At 60.3% G+C, this 17,968-nt stretch overlaps 1 protein-coding gene across 6 annotated transcripts in view; it reads right to left on the bottom strand.

Annotated features, from left to right (window-relative positions):
- ATP2B4 (ATPase plasma membrane Ca2+ transporting 4) overlaps window positions 1–17,968 on the bottom strand; it is a 41,460-nt gene that overhangs the window by 5,011 nt on the left and 18,481 nt on the right. For 3 of the 6 annotated variants that reach the window (XM_065854281.2, XM_065854286.2, XM_065854282.2), the window contains exons 3-21: window positions 16,891–17,088; window positions 15,986–16,243; window positions 15,030–15,155; window positions 14,795–14,920; window positions 14,442–14,477; window positions 12,755–12,916; window positions 12,439–12,653; window positions 12,105–12,347; window positions 11,751–11,992; window positions 11,234–11,468; window positions 10,714–10,893; window positions 10,374–10,461; window positions 10,128–10,234; window positions 9,175–9,366; window positions 8,850–9,063; window positions 8,237–8,448; window positions 7,774–7,881; window positions 6,846–7,028; window positions 4,756–4,845 (exon numbers count right to left, since the gene is read on the bottom strand). In XM_065854281.2, the coding sequence (XP_065710353.1) occupies window positions 4,756–4,845; window positions 6,846–7,028; window positions 7,774–7,881; window positions 8,237–8,448; window positions 8,850–9,063; window positions 9,175–9,366; window positions 10,128–10,234; window positions 10,374–10,461; window positions 10,714–10,893; window positions 11,234–11,468; window positions 11,751–11,992; window positions 12,105–12,347; window positions 12,439–12,653; window positions 12,755–12,916; window positions 14,442–14,477; window positions 14,795–14,920; window positions 15,030–15,155; window positions 15,986–16,243; window positions 16,891–17,088 (3,215 nt within the window). Of the gene's footprint in view, window positions 1–4,652; window positions 4,846–6,845; window positions 7,029–7,773; window positions 7,882–8,236; window positions 8,449–8,849; window positions 9,064–9,174; window positions 9,367–10,127; window positions 10,235–10,373; window positions 10,462–10,713; window positions 10,894–11,233; window positions 11,469–11,750; window positions 11,993–12,104; window positions 12,348–12,438; window positions 12,654–12,754; window positions 12,917–14,441; window positions 14,478–14,794; window positions 14,921–15,029; window positions 15,156–15,985; window positions 16,244–16,890; window positions 17,089–17,968 lie in introns of all 6 variants that reach the window. The other 3 variants (XM_065854285.2, XM_071817637.1, XM_065854284.2) reach the window with 2 other exon arrangements.

The raw sequence follows: 17,968 nt of genomic DNA, 5'->3' as shown, positions 1-17,968 counted from the left end.
ACTTTGAATGGATGGAAGCCAAAATGTATTAGTTGTCGTTACGTGTGCGCACGCGTATCTGTGTGCATAAACGAGGACATAAAAAGTGGAACTACAACTCAAAAAAGAGGTGGGTTAGGCAAACAGTGGGTTCACTTCAAGGCAAAAAACGCTACCGGGGGAGCGATGTGTGTGTGTTCTGTGCCACCTTCAGGCCTATAGAAAGGAGCGGGCTTTAAAAAGGCGTCACAAACTTTCCAAGCCCGCGTGAAGCAGCAGGTCCGAGTGGATGCCATGGCCACTGACACCGGACCAGGTACACATGCAAGAAGGAAGGCAGCTCCGTGCCAGCGTCCCCTCACAGCTGCTCCGGGACCCTTCCCTACACCCACATGCTGCAGAGATCCAGCGCTTTCCAAAGGCAGCCAATTCTTTTGGGTGCTCTGCACGAAACACAGTCCCAATCTTTGCTGGAAGCCTGGCCCTGCAGCGCTCCCGTGAGAGCCACCAGGAGCCGGGCTCAACGTGCCATGAGCAGGAGGTGCAGAGCCCATCTGGACAACCGGGGTACGGCTCTGCCGCCTCCGCAGCACCAGCAGGATTGGTCTGGAGACCAAGCCGGGATGGTGGGCAGCAATGGATTGGTCTGGAGACCAAGCCGGGATGGTGGGCAGCAATGGATTGGTCTGGAGACCAAGCCGGGATGGTGGGCAGCAATGGATTGGTCTGGAGACCAAGCCGGGATGGTGGGCAGCAATGGGTTGGTCTGGAGACCAAGCCGGGACGGTGGGCAGCAATGGGTTGGTCTGGAGACCAAGCCGGGACGGTGGGCAGCAATGGGTTGGTCTGGAGACCAAGCCGGGACGGTGGGCAGCGATGGATTGGTCTGGAGACCAAGCCGGGACGGTGGGCAGCGATGGATTGGTCTGGAGACCAAGTCGGGATGGTGGGCAGCGATGGGTTGGTCTGGAGACCAAGTCGGGATGGTGGGCAGCGATGGGTTGGTCTGGAGACCAAGTCGGGATGGTGGGCAGCGATGGGTTGGTCTGGAGACCAAGTCGGGATGGTGGGCAGCAGTGGATTCACTGCTCCCTCCGGCTCCTCTGGAAATCCAGCCCTGAGCCCCTCCAGACCTCACCCTCCCTCGCAGCCGAGTCACAGTGGTTTGGTGGGATGGGTGACAAGCGCCAGGTCCAGCCAAGGCTGGGGCAGGGGCTGCGGCAAAGCTCCGCGCCCCAGAGCGACCTCGACAACCCGCACGCGTGCGGCAGAACGCGCCGGGCATCCCGCACAAGCTCTCCCGTGTTTTACAGGAGCAACAGAAGTCTTTGCTCTGTTAAGCAGAGCTTATTTTGGACCAGATCTGCTCAACTCCTCTCTGAGGAAACGCTCCAGACCACCATGAAGCTTTGTTCAGCAATGCCAGGCGGTGAGGGGGACAGGAACATGTCCCCGTGGCAGCGCCAGCCGTCCTGCTCTATCCCTGCCCCGCGGAGCCCTGTCCCACGTCCCCCGCCTGCTGTCAGTGTCCCTGTGGGCGCTGAAGGGAGATCCCCAGACCCCACAGAAGGGGGTGCTCCCCCACAGCGTCCCTGCGCGACACCCCAAGAGCCTCCTCAGCACCCAGCCAAGGAGCGCGCGGAGCTGCTGCGGGGAGAACCATTCAGTATCTCCTTGCAAATAAAACCACGTGCGTGTTCTGCCGCTTCTTGGCGAAGGGGCTGCAGGTCTGGTGGGGGAGCAGAGGCGACAGCCCTTCCCCTGCTGAGATGAGCCGGGTTAAACCGTCCCCTCGGTCTGGGACACGGGCAAGGCTGGCAGGAAAGTCACCAACCAGAGCGGGAGCCTCCTGCGGATCTTTGGGCTCAGCACCAATGGCACTCACAAAACCAAACCGGAGAAGTCACTAGAAGAAGAGCCTCATGCCTCAACCCTGGAGGTTTTACCTGCAAGATGCCTCAGGTTTCCCTGCTCATGAGGGATGCCCTGAGTCCACTCTCCATCTGGCTCGGAGAGGTGGTGCTGCACCGCGTGGGGCAGCGACGGGGCACCCCCGGCACATCCTGCTGGGAACAAACCAGCCCTGGCACGCACACGGGAGCTGGATGACAGACACTCATGAGTTGAGCGTGGGCCAGGTACCCCCGTGATGCCCGAGCACCAGCTGGCCTGCGAAAATGGAAAGTTGATGTAGGTGGGAACAGCAATTCGGAGCTGTGTTCGCTGCACCAATGACACAGTAAGATCCTGGATAAATGCAGTGGTTGGCGTGGATGCACAACACATGGGAGAGCGCCAAGCGGGCCACCTTCCACCCATCTGTCACATCATCAGCATCTTGAGAACTGCAACTGCAAGCACTGACCCCTAAAATCAGTGTGCAAAACCAACTAAGCCAAGTGTAACCAACCCAAACAAGCTACCGAGAGCCTCTGTGATGCCAAAGCAACTCAGCAGTCTGGTCCCAGCCCAGGGGAAGGAGCAGCTCCACAGACGCTGTCCCTGCCCCACCACCTCAACACTGCTGAGTCCAGACCCTGCCCCGTCCCTGCCCGCAGCTCCACCACTACTTGTGCTGCAGCCTTCCCCAGGTTTTCTTCCATTTCACCATCTCTGCCAGCAACTGCTGATAAATTAATTCAGCTGTTCCCTCGTCAAAGGAAGGTAACAGCAAGGAAATGTGTTCTGAATGAGCCAGGCAGTGCAAACACAAATGAAATTCTCCCCAAGCAAGCTGAAAGCTCAGCTCCACCTCCTCTCCATCTGAAACCTTTGCAACCTGCATAACCTCCAAGTTTGGCATTTATTCTCATTTCACACCACCCCTGCAGCACCGCAACGTGCTGGGCAAACCCCACTGCTCACACGGAGGTGGAAATTACATCTTCTGCATGAAGGCTCCACCATTCACCCTGGTTTGCTTTGCCCAGCTCCCTCAAACCAGCACTGGACCCTCACGGAGACCAGCTCAGCGCTGCACGGCACGTCCCGAGGGTCATCCCTGACCTCCCGCTCCTCCATCCCCGAGGGACAGAGCAGGAGGGGCTGCGAGGTCCAGCCCCACCGAAGTGCAGTGGAAGACAGAGGGACACCGTTAATCCATATGGGGGGAAGCGGAGCTTGGAGAGAGGGAAGGGAAGCGGCAGAGAAACAGAGAGAAGTCCAGGCAGAACACCGAGGGAAGACTTAGCGGCCTGGGTTAGCTCCTGGTAGAGTTGTTTGCTGCCTGGAAGGGCACAAGCTATCCAAGCGATCTATTCCCTTGCTGCAAATCGGGGAGAACGTTAATCCACAGACTGCAAAAAATCCTGCATTTTGGTCTTGTCCACCCAAGCCCAGTGCCCTGAGACCCCTCTAAGCGGGTCTTCTTCCGATTAGGAAGCCTTGGTGGTGCACGGATGCGGCCGGGAGCAGAAGGCAGCTGTGCTGCTTCGGGAACTTCGGGGTTAAACAAAAAAAATTCGAGCATCAGTGTCGGCTAAATAGAGAGAAAACAAAATTATCAGAAATTCTCTCTTCTCTCCCACAGTGTATAAACAGTGGAAACTGAAAGCTATTCAACAAGTCACCAAGGGTATTTCTTTAATAAGAAGAGAACACAGAAAATGACTGTGCAATAAAAAAAAGCCAATTATCCGGTAAAGATACGCTACCTACTCACAGCCTGGCACAGCCCTGCAGAGAGAACCCGCGCTCGCCAGCCCGTCTGCGCAGCTCACGGGAGCGCGGAGAGGGGCTCAGCACCACAAGGGGCTTCTCCTTGGGCTGCAGACCCACGCCAGGCTCCGGCTTTGCCACTGGCCTCATCCACCTCTGTTTGCGTGCAGAGCGCCGCGTGTCTCTGCGCCCGCCCAGCACCAGCGTGCGCGGAACAAGCACCCGGGAGCTGCTGCGGCGGGGACACCAGGGACCCATGGAGCCCCGTGCCGTCCCCGCAGGGCTCCGGGGCAGCGAGGGGCACACTGACGTGCGCGGGCTCGCTCCGCCGTCCCGCACCGCATGCAAGTCGGGACAGGGGAGGCTGCTTTGCTTACAAACCAGCAGCTCTGATGTGTCACTGTTCGCCAGCTGAGCCGCAGCAACCGGCTGCTCTCGCACACCACCCGGGCTCCCAGGAGCAAATAAATGCACCTTTTGGTCTGTGTGCAATGCACGGAGCGTGCAGGGAGCGTGGCAGCGCGGCTCAGCGCTCCCCGGAGCACAGCGACCGCTCGGCCCACAAAGAGCCGCACAGCTTTGGGAAGCGGCGCCTCTGCCCAGCCCAGCCCTGCCCTGCCGGGGCTCCTGGGGTTGGGCAGAGCCGCGAAACAGCGGCTTTTAGTTGCTTTTTCTATTCACAGCAATGCTTTTAGTTGCTCTTTTAACAAGAGCTGCCAATTTTTGCACCCTCGTGGGGGTGCGCTCATACACCAGCCCTGCAAAGGAGGAGAAGAGGTACAAATGGAGGAAGCAACAAGGACTGGGGTGGAAGGACCAGAGAGTATCGTCAACTTGTTAAATATACAACAGTATAAAAATTATTGGTTTTTTAAATGCTCTCCCCACCCCATCCTTCATTTTGGAAATCAGTGTGCGAGTCAAGGTTTAGAGGGAGAGAGAACAGGCTGGGTTAGGTTGGTGCAGGTGCTCTCTGTGGTTATTAGAATCATGCATTGTAATAGACTATCACTCACTGCCCGCAGGAGGAGATGCAGCAGCAGCAGCAACAGCAGAAGTGGTGGGAGTGGAATTGACGGAGGAAAGAGCTACATGGGTTGGGCTAGAAACATTTTTTACATCGTGGTGCTGGCTCACGATGGAAGGCTGTCTCCTGAGGGCTCCCTGCAAAGAGGAGGCGCCGGTCTGGAATGTGTAAACTACGTCCATCTGCAAAGAACCAGAGAGTGAGATAGCGTCGCCCCGGCCAGAGACAGGGAGAGGGGATGGGGACGAGGGAGCAGGGAGGGCGGGCAGACACACAGACAGGAAGGAAGGAGGAGGACGGAGAGGTGGGGAGGAGAGCGCCCCCCACCCTGTGCTCCCCACGTCTCGAAGGAACGAGAGGGCAGGGACCGTCCCACCACCAAGAAAGAGATTTGCGCTGGGAGGGAGCGACAGAGGAAACACCTCAGGTTATCCGACAATCTGCAGGAGGAGCAGAGAGAGAGAGGCTGGGCAGAGGTGCGAGCTGGAAGCCGGTGGTCCAGAAAACTGCACTGGGAAAGGGTTTCTGGTGTCTCAGCCTCCCAGGATGTACGGTCGAGGGGGCGAGCGCTGGGACACAGCGCGGAGCCGCAGCTCCCGCAGCAGCTGGGGGCTGGAGGAGGTTTTGCCCCTCGCGGGCTCTGCGCAGGGCTGGGGAGCAGAGCTGGCAGGGATGCAGCCAGGAAGCCCCTTGGCGATGGGCCACTGGCCCCTGCGGATGCACAGCGAGGCCGGAGCACCCGGGCAGCAGCCACAAGTCACTGTGGCTTCCCTGTCCCTGTCCCCATCACCGGCAGAGCACACAGCCCTGGGACACCCCTCCAGACCCGCCGGCAGCTCTGCTCACCCTGCAGGTATTTCACACGCTGCAGCTCCATCTCCCACCATGGAGGGACTATCTTTTCCCCACGTGGGGAAGAGTCCTTGGCTCTCGCTTCAAACACATTGATTCGGGACAGAAATCCAGAAAACACTCGGGCTGGACCTGCCGGCTGCTCTGCTCGATGTGCAGAGCACCGCAGCCAGGAAAGGAGCCACCAGCCAGGCTCCAGGGCATCCCAACGTCCAGGAGCATTTTGCATGTTGCAAGAGCTGGTTCCAGCCCAGGTCCCCAGCAGCTGCACGGAGACACCTCGAAGGCTCCGGCTGCACACCTGCTCACCGGTACTGCAGCCGTTCGTATCTACCAAGCATGCAACACATCTGGACCGCTTCCCAAGCGGCCCAATGCTCCCGAACCAGCCCGATGCTCCCAGGGCATCTTTCCTGTGAATGAGCTGGCAGCTCAGCACCCCCAGCGGGCAGCGCTGCCCTGGGCCCCCCACCACTCCCAGCTGGTGGGGATCAAGGCTGAACCTCACCTTGAAACCATCAAGGCAGCATCTCACAGAGGAGAAGTAAAGTTAACAGGGCACAACACGGCTGCTGTGCTCGCCCCAGAGGAAGAGGAATGTGAGGTAACACAGCAGCCCTGGGGGCCAGGAGCCAGTGGGGACTCACAGTGTCCCCTCCACGGGGCAGCTCTGCCCTGGCCTCGGGGAAAGCCGAGGGACAGGGACCTGGTGCAGGGAGCTCGCCCTGCCCTGCCCAGCCAGCAGTCTGGGGGAAAAAAAACACCCTTACAGGAAAAACTGAGTCAGAGAGAAACATATGGAAAAACCGTATAGAGAGATTGATTCTCCCCCCCTTCTGTGCTGCAGGGACAAGAGCTCCAGAGAGCTGGCAGGGAGGGGTGGCAAGAGCCCTTGGCCAAAGGGCCATGGGGGAGGACAGAGCAGCCAGGGGGAGACCAGGAGGGTCTGTTGCTGGCAGATCCCTGGGAGCAGCGTCCCAGCACTGACCAGGAGCAGCTTCCACAGTCCCACACGTAGGGCAGCTCCTGAGCCCCCTCCTCTGCTGTGCGAGGGGCCCGTGGGCAGCACATCCAGCCCCCTGCCCGCGGGACACTGCCCTGCGCCACAACGGCCCGGTGAGCCTCCACAGCCCGAGCCGTCCCCAACAACCAGGCTGTCCTGGTTCCCCAACCAAAGGCACAGGTGGTGGGAGAAGTCTAGCCCAGGAGGCGATGGCATCCTCCGAGCAGCGGCCGTCGCCTCTTTCCACACAGAGCCCCTGGAGAGAAAGAAAGAGAAAGAAAGAGAGAGAGAAGGAAGAGCCCCCCTGGACCCGCCGCCCCACGGTACCTGTGTCTGTATCCTGTTGAGACCCCGGAACCAGAGGATCTGCCCGCGCCGCAGCTCCATCTCCGCGTGGTCAATCTCGTCCACATCTTCAGGCAGCTCCTCCTCTGGGATCTCCTCCTTGGTGATGCCGTGTCCAGCTTCCTTCAGGAACTTCAGGCGGCTGGTTGGGACAGTGCAGATCAGCTGGGGAGAGGTGGGGAGAGAGCGGCTCCTTAGCCCATGGGCTGCAGCAGCACGGAGCCACCACCAGAGCATCCCTGCAATGAGCTTGGATGAGAGATGCCAGGGTGCAGGCGAGACACAGCACCCATGAGAGAGTGCAGAGAAGGGAATGGAGCTGGTGAGGGGCTGGAGCACAAGTGTGATGGGAGCGGCTGAGGGACCTGGGGGGTTCAGCTGGAGAACAGGAGCTGAGGGGAGACCTTCTGATCTCTGAACTGCCTGAAAGGAGCTTGGAGCCAGGGGGGTCGGGCTCTGCTCCCCAGGAACAAGCGCCAGGAGCAGAGGAAACGGCCTCAAGTTGCACCAGGGAGGTTGAGGTTGGATTTAGGAACAATTTCTTCCCCAAAGGGCTCTGGGGCATTGGAACAGGCTGCCCAGGGCAGTGCTGGAGTCACCATCCCTGGAGGGTTGGACAGACGGACATGAGGTTCTCAGGACATGGGTTGGGTTAACGGTTGGATTCGATGATCTTGAGGGTCTCTCTCAACCCAAGTCATTCTGTGGATGTGCCCCACTGCAAGCAGGGTGGGAACCGGTCACTCAGGGAGCTCCGGCTCTCACCGGTGCTGTGGTGCCACGATGGGGCATCACCCCCTTCCAGAGCTGCCTGGAATAAAGACTGGGGGAGAAGATGGGCAGCGAGGGAGTGGGAAGGGAAGGGCTGCGGTGTGGAAGCAAATACTATTGTTTTCAGACTGGCTCTTACCTGGCCCCAGAGGAGCTCCCCCACTCCAATAAAAATACACCAGAACCACTGGCTGAGGGTGAGCCCGGAGCAGCTGAAGGGCTTCCCACCAAACTCCACGATGATGATCTAGAGCACAGGAGAGAACGAGTCACCCAAGGGGAGCTCCATGGGCTGCACAGCCACGGAATGAAGACATCTCCGCTGGCCACACGTCTTTTCCTCCCTTCCCTGGGATCACAGAGGAGCAGGACCCCACATCCAGGCCAGGAACTGCCCAGGACACCAGAGGTGCGCTGGCTGGCCCGCTCTGGCATCTCTTCACATACTCTACACCCCAATATTCAGGTTTTGCATCACCAAGAAGCTGCTGGAGACGAACAAGGACACAGGACAGAGCTGTGGGCAGTGACTGCAGCGGATACAGGTCCCACCTGCAGCACGGTCCCCTCCCAGCCCCACCAGCTTGTCCCCGCAGCCTCACCTGAGCTGCAAACGTCCCCAGCACCACCGTGCAGAAGATGGGGTTGCGGTAAATGGACTCGAAGACGTTCCTCTCCCCGTGGATCTTGCGCGCGTTGATCTCATTGAACAGCTGCATCATGACGAAGGTGTTGAAGACGATGGTGTAGTGCTCGGTGGGCGGGGAGTGCAGCGGAGCGTTTCGGCCGCTGTCGATGTCAAAAAACTTCTCCCCTAAGCAGACCAGGCGTTTTGGGGAGGGGATGGGGAAGGGAAAATGAGATCCCACTCCTCGTTTCTGCTTTGCGCTGCTGGAGGTGCAATTAGGATCCCAGGTTCTTGCTGAAGCTCCCTTGACCCAGCTGGAGTCCCCATGCTAACCCCACTGAACCCTTATTTCCCTAAAGATGTTGAAAAGCTGCTGCCCTGGCTAAAACGGCCTCTGCACCCAGAGGGGTCCGGAGCAGCCCCGCACCCTGAGCGTAAATCCTCTCCCTTAACACCCCTCCACTTCCCATCCAGGACTAAATAAGCTCTGTCCTGGCCAATGGGGGTCCCCAATATTGGTGAGGAATGGGGCTTGGACTCTGCCCCTTTCCTCTTCCCCCACCATTCCCTGAGGCCGGAGAGTTCACCTGCAAAAAGCAGCGTGAAGATGATGGTGAGCTGGTACACGGCGTGCCCCAGGATGTTCTTCATCATGGTGCGCGAGATGAGCGGCTTGTTGCGGCCGTAGGGCTTGCGCAGCAGCAGGGACTCGGACGGGGGCTCCGTGGCCAGGGCCAAGGAGGCAAAGGTGTCCATGATCAGGTTCACCCACAGCATCTGCACAGCCTTCAGGGGAGAGTCCTGCAGAGAGAGGGGAAAAAACCCACATTGTGCCATTGAAACTGCCCTTCTCGTCACTCCTCATCCCGCGGGAGCTCCCTTCTCCCCCCAGCAAGCCCCACGGCCCCGCACCTGCGTGATGCAGGCGCCCGTGAAGGCCACGATGACGGCCACGACGTTCACGGTCAGCTGGAACTGCAGGAACTTGGAGATGCTGTCGTAGACGTTGCGTCCCCACATCACCGCCTTGACGATGCTGGTGAAGTTGTCGTCCGTCAGGATGATGTCCGAAGCCTCCTTCGCCACGTCCGTGCCCGCGATGCCCTTGAGGAGCAGGGAGAAAGCGATGGGGTGAGTCACGGGGTGAGCTCCACGCTTGCTGGCTGCCCAGAAACAGCGTCGAGAGAAAAAATCCCCCGGAGCCAGCCCTGCGTTGGATGGCGAGTGCTGCTGTGGGTGCACCAATGCACCCAAGCGAGTGGAGGCTCCAGAACAGTGAAGATTTCAAGGACAGACCCCGGGTGGGCTCTGGAGCACAGCTCTGAGCCACCAGCAGCTTTACAGCCTGTCACCAAGTGCCAAGAAGGGACCATAGTGCAGCAAAGCTGGGAAACAGCTTATAAACACAGAGCCCTTCTTATACCAGGAAACACGGGCATCCCTGCCCGGGCATCTCTGCTGCAAGGAAGAGTTGTGACCTCTAAATAAGAGGAAAGCATTTGGCATCGTGAAGCCCCGGTGCCTTCCTGGTGCCTTCTACCCCATGTGAAGTGGATGGCAGCCCCACAGCCCCCCCAGCAACACCTGCAGCACCCCAGGAGGACGCGGTTTGCTCTGCAGGAGCTGGGCTCTCTGCGGTTCCCACCGCTGGCACACAGAGGCGCTCGCTTTGCAGTAATTAAAGGCACCGAAGTGATGCCTGAAAGGAGCTGGGTCCCTGGTGCTTTCCTGGAGAAGCTCCCTTGGGATTTGCAAGATCCATCTCAGATAGAAATACTTTAAGTGTTGAGAACAGCCAAGTGTGCCGTTAGTTTCCCACCCCAGAGAGCAAAAGCTACCCCCAGGGAAAGCCCACAGCCTGGTACCATGGCAAAGCCAACGTCGGCCTTCTTCAGAGCCGGGCCATCGTTGGTCCCGTCCCCGGTCACCGCCACCACCTGCCTCTGGTCACCAACGGCGCTGTCGATAATTCCTGAAACAGAGACGAGCATTTCAGAGAGAATAACCCCCATGGGCAGGCTCGCAGCAGGAATTACGCTGTGAAGGCAGCCGGGCAGAGCAGAACGAGACACCGGTGAGATGCGGCAGGCGCAGAGCTGGGGGGCACCCACCTTTCACCAGCGTGTGCTTATCCGTCGGGGAGGAGCGCGCCAGCACCCGCAGCTTGGGCCAGACCTTATCCAGCTGCTCCTGCTCCACCTGCGAGACAAAACACGCGTGAGAGAGAGATGGGACCCCCAAAAACCTTCTGCCCCAGCGGAGAGCAACCCCAGCGGGACAGGACAGCGCCTTGGCCTCCAAACACCCGCACACCCCTGCGGCTGCTCTGGCTGAGGATCCCAGCAAGCAGAGGGACCAGCTGCGTTTATCCAAGGAAAACCCAGCGGGATTCAGCGCCTGGCAGCGCTGGGGCTATTGGAGAGCAGAGCGGGACTCGGGCTGTTCCCCCACCTCTCCCTTCTCATTGCGGATGAGCCGGTTGAACTCCTTCCCCTCCAGGCACAAGAAGTCCTCCCCGGGCAGCAGGATGCCACACTTGGTGGCGATGGCGCGGGCGGTGTTGATGTTGTCCCCCGTCACCATCCGGACAGTGATCCCTGCCCGCTGGCACTTCAGGATGGCATCCGGCACCTGGGGGACAAGGACAGAGTTGGGGTGCAGACAGGGCACCCCGGTTCTGCACCCTTACGTGGTGTCTCCAACCACCTTTCAACCGCACGTGGAACCGGTCTGGCTTGTGCACAGCCCCCTGTAGCAGCTGGTGGAAAGTTTGGGTGGAAATGCCCCAACACCAGGTCATTTTGTCCGGGTATAGGAAAGAAGTGCCCGCAGCAGGGAGCTGGCAGCGCAGGGCACTGCAGGGGTGGACAGAGGAGCTGCTCCGCTTTCATAAGGGGCTCGTGGTCCTGAGCAGCAGGAAAAGGGGCTCCTGGCGCAGGCACGGGGCTGGGGACGGCGTGGGGTTCGCTACCTCTGGCCGCACAGGGTCCTCGATGCCCACCACGGCGATGCAGGTCAGGTCGGACAGGATCTCGTTCTCGCTGTCCCAGTCGGGCTCGGCGCTGGCGGGGAAGTCGCGGAAGGCCAGGCAGATGGTGCGCAGGCCGTGGCAGGCCATGGGCTCTATCACCTTCTTCACCATCTCATCCCGGTCCTTCACCTTGAACACCCGAGGGTCTCCATTCTTGTCCAGGATCCTGGTGCACCTAACGGAGGACCGGGATGGAGGGTGAGGGAGATGGTTGGTGGCACACGCTGTCAGCTCAGCGACCCACTCCCCAGCCCCAAAACAGCCCCCTCCCCAGCTCCCTACAGCCAATCTAAGAGAGTTCAACACCTTGCATGGCAGCACCTCCTGATTTCACCTCCCCGCTCCACAGCGGCTGGGCACCCTTCACCCCACAGCCCCCAGAACAGCTCCGCGGTGCACGGAGAGCCCAAAGCCCAGGGGACGGGGAGGGGACCACGCAGCAAGGGAGGACAGTTACTTGCGGAGGATGATCTCGGAGGCTCCCTTGCTGTACATGCGGAAGCCGCCGTTGCCGTTCTTCACCACCGTGCTCATGGACTTGCGCACCGAGTTGAAGGTGTAGACCTTGTAGAGCTTCTCCTCCGGCACCTCGTTGCGCACAGCCTGGTAATCCTGCTTCAGGTCCAGCACGAAGCCCAGCAGGGCGCACTCCGTCTTGTTCCCCACTTGCCGGGGAAGCCCCCCTTCCTTCTCGGGTGGCTGCAGGGGAAGGAGGGAAAGGAAAAGTGATGCTCAACCTCAGGATGGGAGCTGCAGGGATGGCCGGCAGCGGGGAGGCCAGAAGAAAGGAGGTTGTGGCCCTCCAGCTCACCAGGATCTTGGATGTGTAGGCTGAGTTGATGGCAACGCCATTGACGATGAGGTCCAGGACCTTGGGCAGGATGGCTTCGGGGTCGGGGATCTGGCGGTAGTGGGTGTCCCCCACGTAGGCCTGCACCACGGTCATGCGGTTCATGGTGAGCGTGCCCGTCTTGTCCGAGCAGATGGCAGTGGCGTTGCCCATGGTCTCGCACGCATCCAAGTGTCTCACAAGGTTGTTGTCCTTCATCATTTTCTGCAACAGGCACCACGAGCAGGAGAGTCAGAACCAAAAGCCTGAACTTCCCCATCCTGTCCCCTGTGACCTCGCTGCGTCGTGGCCTCACCTTCACAGAATAGGCCAGGGAGATGGTGACAGCCAGCGGGAGCCCCTCGGGCACAGCCACCACCAACACGGTGACACCGATGATGAAGAACTTGACGAAGTACTGGATGTAAATGGGGGTGCACTCCGCCAGCCAGGGCCGCCCCTGCACCCCAAACGTGTCGATCACGAAGTACAGCACCAAGATGATGACCGTGATGGCCGACATGATCAGCCCTGGGAGACGGGACAGAGCGGCAGGTGAGGGGACGCAGGGGAAGGGGACAGTCCCTTCTCCCCGTGCCGCTGGGTGACATCTCGTGCCGGAGGCCACTCACCCGCCTTCCCGATCTGCACCGCCAGGCGCGTGAGCTTCCCCTGCAGCACAGACTTCTCCTTCTTGGGGACCTTCACCTTCTTCTTCTCTTTCTCCTCATTTTCCACCCCCTCCTGGCTCTTCAGGGGCTGGATCTCTAAGGCCACACCATCCTGAGTTTTAGCTACAGCCCAGGGCAAAACAAGACACCACGTGTGAATAGGAGAGACCGGGAAAACCTGTAGGAGACCACTGAGAGAGATGGTGGTGGGAGAGAGAGAGAAATCCCAGAACAAGAACCATTCCCGACGACACACGCGTCTGAGCACATGGAAACCTCGTGTCCCTGCCCTGCCACCTCTCTACGGGGCAGCTTTCTGCCCTCTACCCCAGCCCCACGGATACAGGATCCTCAGAGCTGACACTGGTGATGCGACCCCTGGTCACAGCCCTGCAAGAAACGCCCTGGCCTGGCTCTGGGGTGGGGACAGGTCACCTCCAGCCTCCCCATGGGCTGTTTGACACCCTGCAGCAGATGGGGAGCACTGTAGGCTGAACCCAGAGATGCTCCAGTCCCCCCGGTCCCCAGTGAGCATCCCCGGTCCCCCTGGTGCCTCCACAACTCCCTGTGGGCGGCTCGGCAGGAATCGCTGGCCAGGGGAGTGGCTGAGGGGGTGAGATGGAGGGGGACGGTTAGAAATTCAGATGGAGATTGAAGAGGGATGAGCCAGCTCCTTGAATCCCAGCCCTGAGCCGTCCACCCTGGTTTTAGCACCAGGCTTTCAGTCGCTATAGCTGGTCTAGCCCAGCTGAAGGTCTGCACCAGGGAGACCCAGGGCAGCTGGAAGTTTTGGAGAGGGTGGGGAACCCCCCCAGGAGGCTCCTCTGCAGCCGTCAGGGCTGGAGAAGCAGCAGTGGCCCCAAAGCTGCCCAGGGACACCCCAGGACCTGTCCCCTCCTGGCTGACTCCACTCAATGGCTCGAGACACCCTAGAGCTCACAGCAGCTCCACATCGGACACCTCCACGGTTACAACAGAGCCAACACGGACAAAACAAGCACCCGGACACAGTCTGACGGGAAGGAGGGAAACTCAAACTGCTGAGAGGAGAGAGAAAGAGAGAGAGAGAGGTGGAGAGAGCGGTGCAGAAATGGGCTTCCTCCACAGCCTGCAAAGAACAGGGTGAGAAACACTGGCGAGGAGACGCTCACGGAGTCGAGGCCATGGGAGGAGAGGGTGCAACTGTCACGTTGGCCAAGCCCCAGGGGACATTTCAGCACAGAAACAGCAGGAGGGGACCCACATCTCTCCCCCAGCCGTGCCCAAACAAACCCTGCAAACGGGCAGTTCCTGGTGGGGACGAGGGCTTCAGAGCCACCAGGTCACAGCTGTGGCTCGTGTCAGCACGGATGCAGCTCGTCCCAAGACAGGGATGCTCTGGCAGAGCTCCAGGCTGCTGGAAGAGCCCTGTCCTCCCTGCACAAAGGCTCTGCCCCATGCAGGGACACCAGCCAGCCCCATCCCAGCTCCGCACACCCGCGGTGGGGCCGGGGCCACTGGCCACGGGACCATTGCACCCTCTCCCAGGACAACGAGGCGAGAGTCCCGCCGGAGCAGCAAAGAGCACAGACTGATGAGAAGAAGGAAGGAAGGAGGAATGCTCGGTAGTTAGTGTGGTGCTGGTTCAAAGGATGGAGAGGCTGGTTACCTTTGTTGCGATTTTCGGGGGCTCCGGTTTTTTTACCTGTTCAAAGAGAGAAAGGGTGGGGGGCTGAGCACACGGACCCCCGCTCACCGTGCGGCTGGTGGGACAGCCCGGGGACAGCCCTGCTCCGAAGGGCCACGTGCTGCTCCGGCAGCGTCTGTCACCTCCAGCCACCACGCAGCACCGTCCCCACACTGCTGGGGGGCAGCGGGGAGGGATCCCCCCCAGAGCTCACCGTACCTGCCTGCGTCACGGGCACTAACCGCGTCCCACACGTGTGGGTGTAGCTTGCGCAGTGGTAGATGCTTCCCAGGAAAGGGAGAAAGGCAAAAAGCAAGTTTGATAAATCTCCTTACCTTTCTTCACCTTCTTTTCCTCATCTCCTTCTCCTGCACCCAAGAGGGTGAAGATGATTCCGGTCTGGGAGTTGATGCCCACGGCTGTCACCACCATCCTGCCGGATCCCTCCATCACGTGGGTACCTGGCACAGCGGGGCGGCCACGGTGAGACGGGACACGCGGGTCCCATCCCGTCCCCAACACGGCACCCTGGAGCAGCCCCCTCTCCCAAACCCAGCCCGGGATCCTCACCCGACAGCAGCATGGGGTCTTTCTCCAGCGATTTCTTGACTTGGTCTGACTCCCCGGTCAGCGAGCTCTCATCTATTTTCAGGTCGTTGCCCTGGATCAGGATCCCGTCTGCTGGCAGGAGATCACCTGCGACAGGAGCGAGGTCCAGGGTCAGCCCCGGCACCGGAGGCGGCTTCGTGTGCCAGTAAAATGACCCAAAACTCAGTCTCAGACCAAATCCAGAGGGAGAAGCCGCAACAGATGGGTATTAAAAATGATATCAAATAGCTCCAAAATCTTCACTGGTGTACAAATACATTTTTTAAGGCCTTTTTCTCAGACAGTGCTTCCCCTTACCTGGTTTTACTGAATCAACACCAGGTCCTTCTCAAAGGCTCCCAATATATCCAAACCGTTACACCACCCCATCACCCACCCAGGCAGAAAAAGCCCTGTGTGAAAACCACCTGTGCTGAATCAACCTCCTTCCTGATGGGAGCAGCCCGCCCAGTAAACAAGGAGCAGGACCTACTTCACCCAACGGCGACGTCTCCTTGCTGAGGAGGTGTTCACCAACAAGGAGATGGTTGTGAAAATGAGTCATTTTTGAGACCAGCAGGTTGCTAAAGCAACACAAAGCTGCGCAGAGCTCCAGCTCCGGGCTGGCGAGCAGCAAGGGGAGCGCGGATCCAGCACCGGCACGGGAGCATCTCCCAGTAAAGGAGGGAGATTCAGGCTGGACGTGAGGAAGGAATTGTTGCCTTAAGGGTGGTGAGAGCCTGGCCCAGGTTCCCAGAGAGGTGGTGGATGAACCATCCCTGGAGACATCCCAGGCCAGGCTGGACGGGCTCTGAGCAACCTGAGCTGGTGAAGATGTCCCTGTCATGGCAAGGGGGGCACTGGGGGAGCTGGGGAGGTCCCTCCACCCCAAACCATCTGTGACTGTGTGACACCCAACCACCGCCACCTGCACTCACCGTACTTGATCTGCGCGATGTCTCCCACCACGATCTCAGCCACCGGGATCTGGATCACCTGCCCTTTGCGGATGACCGTGAACTTCTGCTCCTGCTCGATGCGGCTCTGGAGGCCCCGGAATTGCTTCTCCTTGCTCCAGTCATTGAAGGCGGTCACCAGCACCACGATGATCACCGAAAACAAGATCGCCGCCCCCTCGATCCAGCCGGCCTGGGACTCGCCCTCGTCCTCCACGCCGCCCGTCGACTGGCCGCACACTGCGGTCAGACGGAAAACCTCGTTCGCACAGAGACACCCGCTTTCCCCAAGTGACACACACAGAGCAGAGCCTGGAAGACAGTTACTGCTCCCTGGGCTGGTCCAAGGGCTTCCCCTGCTCTCAGGAGCGTTTCTACATCCCCGGAGGCTTTTTTCACTTTTCATTTTTGGCAGAGGTTGGGCTGAGGGAGCCGGGGTGGGAGCTGGGACAACTGGTTTCTATTTCCAGTTGCAGCACCCGGCCCGCCCTGCGCTGCGTGACCCTCCCGTGAGTCACCGTCTCCCTGCGCCTCCAGCGACTCGGGGACATGGAGGGGACACTCGCCCAACGCCCTCGCTCAGTCACACAGTGGGTGACGCCCCTTGGTCTCCGAGCATCTTTTGGGGGAGCCGAAAGAGCAGCTCTGAGTCACATCGTGGTGACAACTGTGTCCAGACATGGCCACCGGCGCAGGTCCCTAGGGATGGGTGGCACCATGCCAAGGACCCCAAGGATGGGGAGAAACCACCACCTGATGGGTGAGCTCATCTGCTCCAGGGTGGAGGGACAAAGGGGGTGACCTTCTGGAGACAGCACCTGTCCCAAAGGCTCCTGCAGAGTCCCCACCGAGCACCCCACCACGCCGCGGGGACCACAGGGACTCACGTTCATTGTCACCGCCCGGAGGGTGATAGAAGGACAGGCCCAGGGAGATTATGGCTGCGATTTCCAAGATGATCAGCGTGACGTCCTGGAGCGCCTCCCACACTAACTGCAGGAACGTCTTGGCCTTTTTGGGAGGAATAAAGTTCTGGCCGAAGACCTGCCGCCTCTTCTCCAGGTCGGTCGGGTTCCCGGACAGGCCTGGAGTGGGGAGAGATGGAGATGAGGAAACCCCCCCCAGCTGCCCCGCAACCCCCACCAGCACCCACGGGAGCTCCGGAAGGAGCAGCTCCAGGGGGTGCACGAGGTGCAGGCGAGGAGCAGCCGAGGCTTTGCTCCTGTCACCTCGGGGCAGGGGACAGCGCGCACGCCGAGCCGCCTCTCCCCGCTGCCGCAGCCTCGCGAAGCGCCCGAGTGCCAGTTAATGCCAGTTGGCACTGGCCGGCTTGTTTACATGCTGCATCAAATTAGCCGTAAATCTGGCACCGTGAGCGGCGCTCGGAGCTGCCGGAGCCACCTGATCCCTCTGCTCCTGCCAGCTCGGAGGAGCCGCCGCCGCTCAGAGCCACTGGGCGCAGCGGGAGCGTCTCCGAGCTCGGCCGAGCCCCACGGACGTGCCGCGGGGTCTGGGACAGTGGGGAGCTGGGGGGGCACACGGGGCTGCTCCTGTGGAAAACAGGGGGAGGTGGGAGCAAGGAGAGGGGCAGGACACCCCCGAGCTGGGCTGCTGCTCCCCCCAGCTGCACGCAGCAGCCTCGGAGAGGGGGAGCAAAAGGGGGAGCCCCTGCCCCAAGGTGGCGGGGACTGCAAGCACAGCAGCCTTCCCATGCCAGGGCAGGGGCCAGCGACAGCAGGTGACAATTCATCCCACACCCCAGTCATCCCCTGCATTAAAGCCATTAAAAAGCTGATGGGGTGCAAGGTGAGAGTGGCCTCCCCTGCCCAGCACCGCAGTAACCGAGCCCCACAGCGACCCCCCACCCTCTCCACCTTAAGACGCCGTGGGGCTGCTGCCAGCTCCCGCGATGCACCAGGATGCACCGGACATTGCGCGGTGCCTGGAGCAGCCTGGCAGCACTGC

Source organism: Patagioenas fasciata, chromosome 21 (genome assembly GCF_037038585.1).
Source record: "Patagioenas fasciata isolate bPatFas1 chromosome 21, bPatFas1.hap1, whole genome shotgun sequence".
NCBI classification, from domain to species: domain Eukaryota; kingdom Metazoa; phylum Chordata; class Aves; order Columbiformes; family Columbidae; genus Patagioenas; species Patagioenas fasciata.
This window is presented reverse-complemented; position numbering and strand designations above follow the sequence as displayed.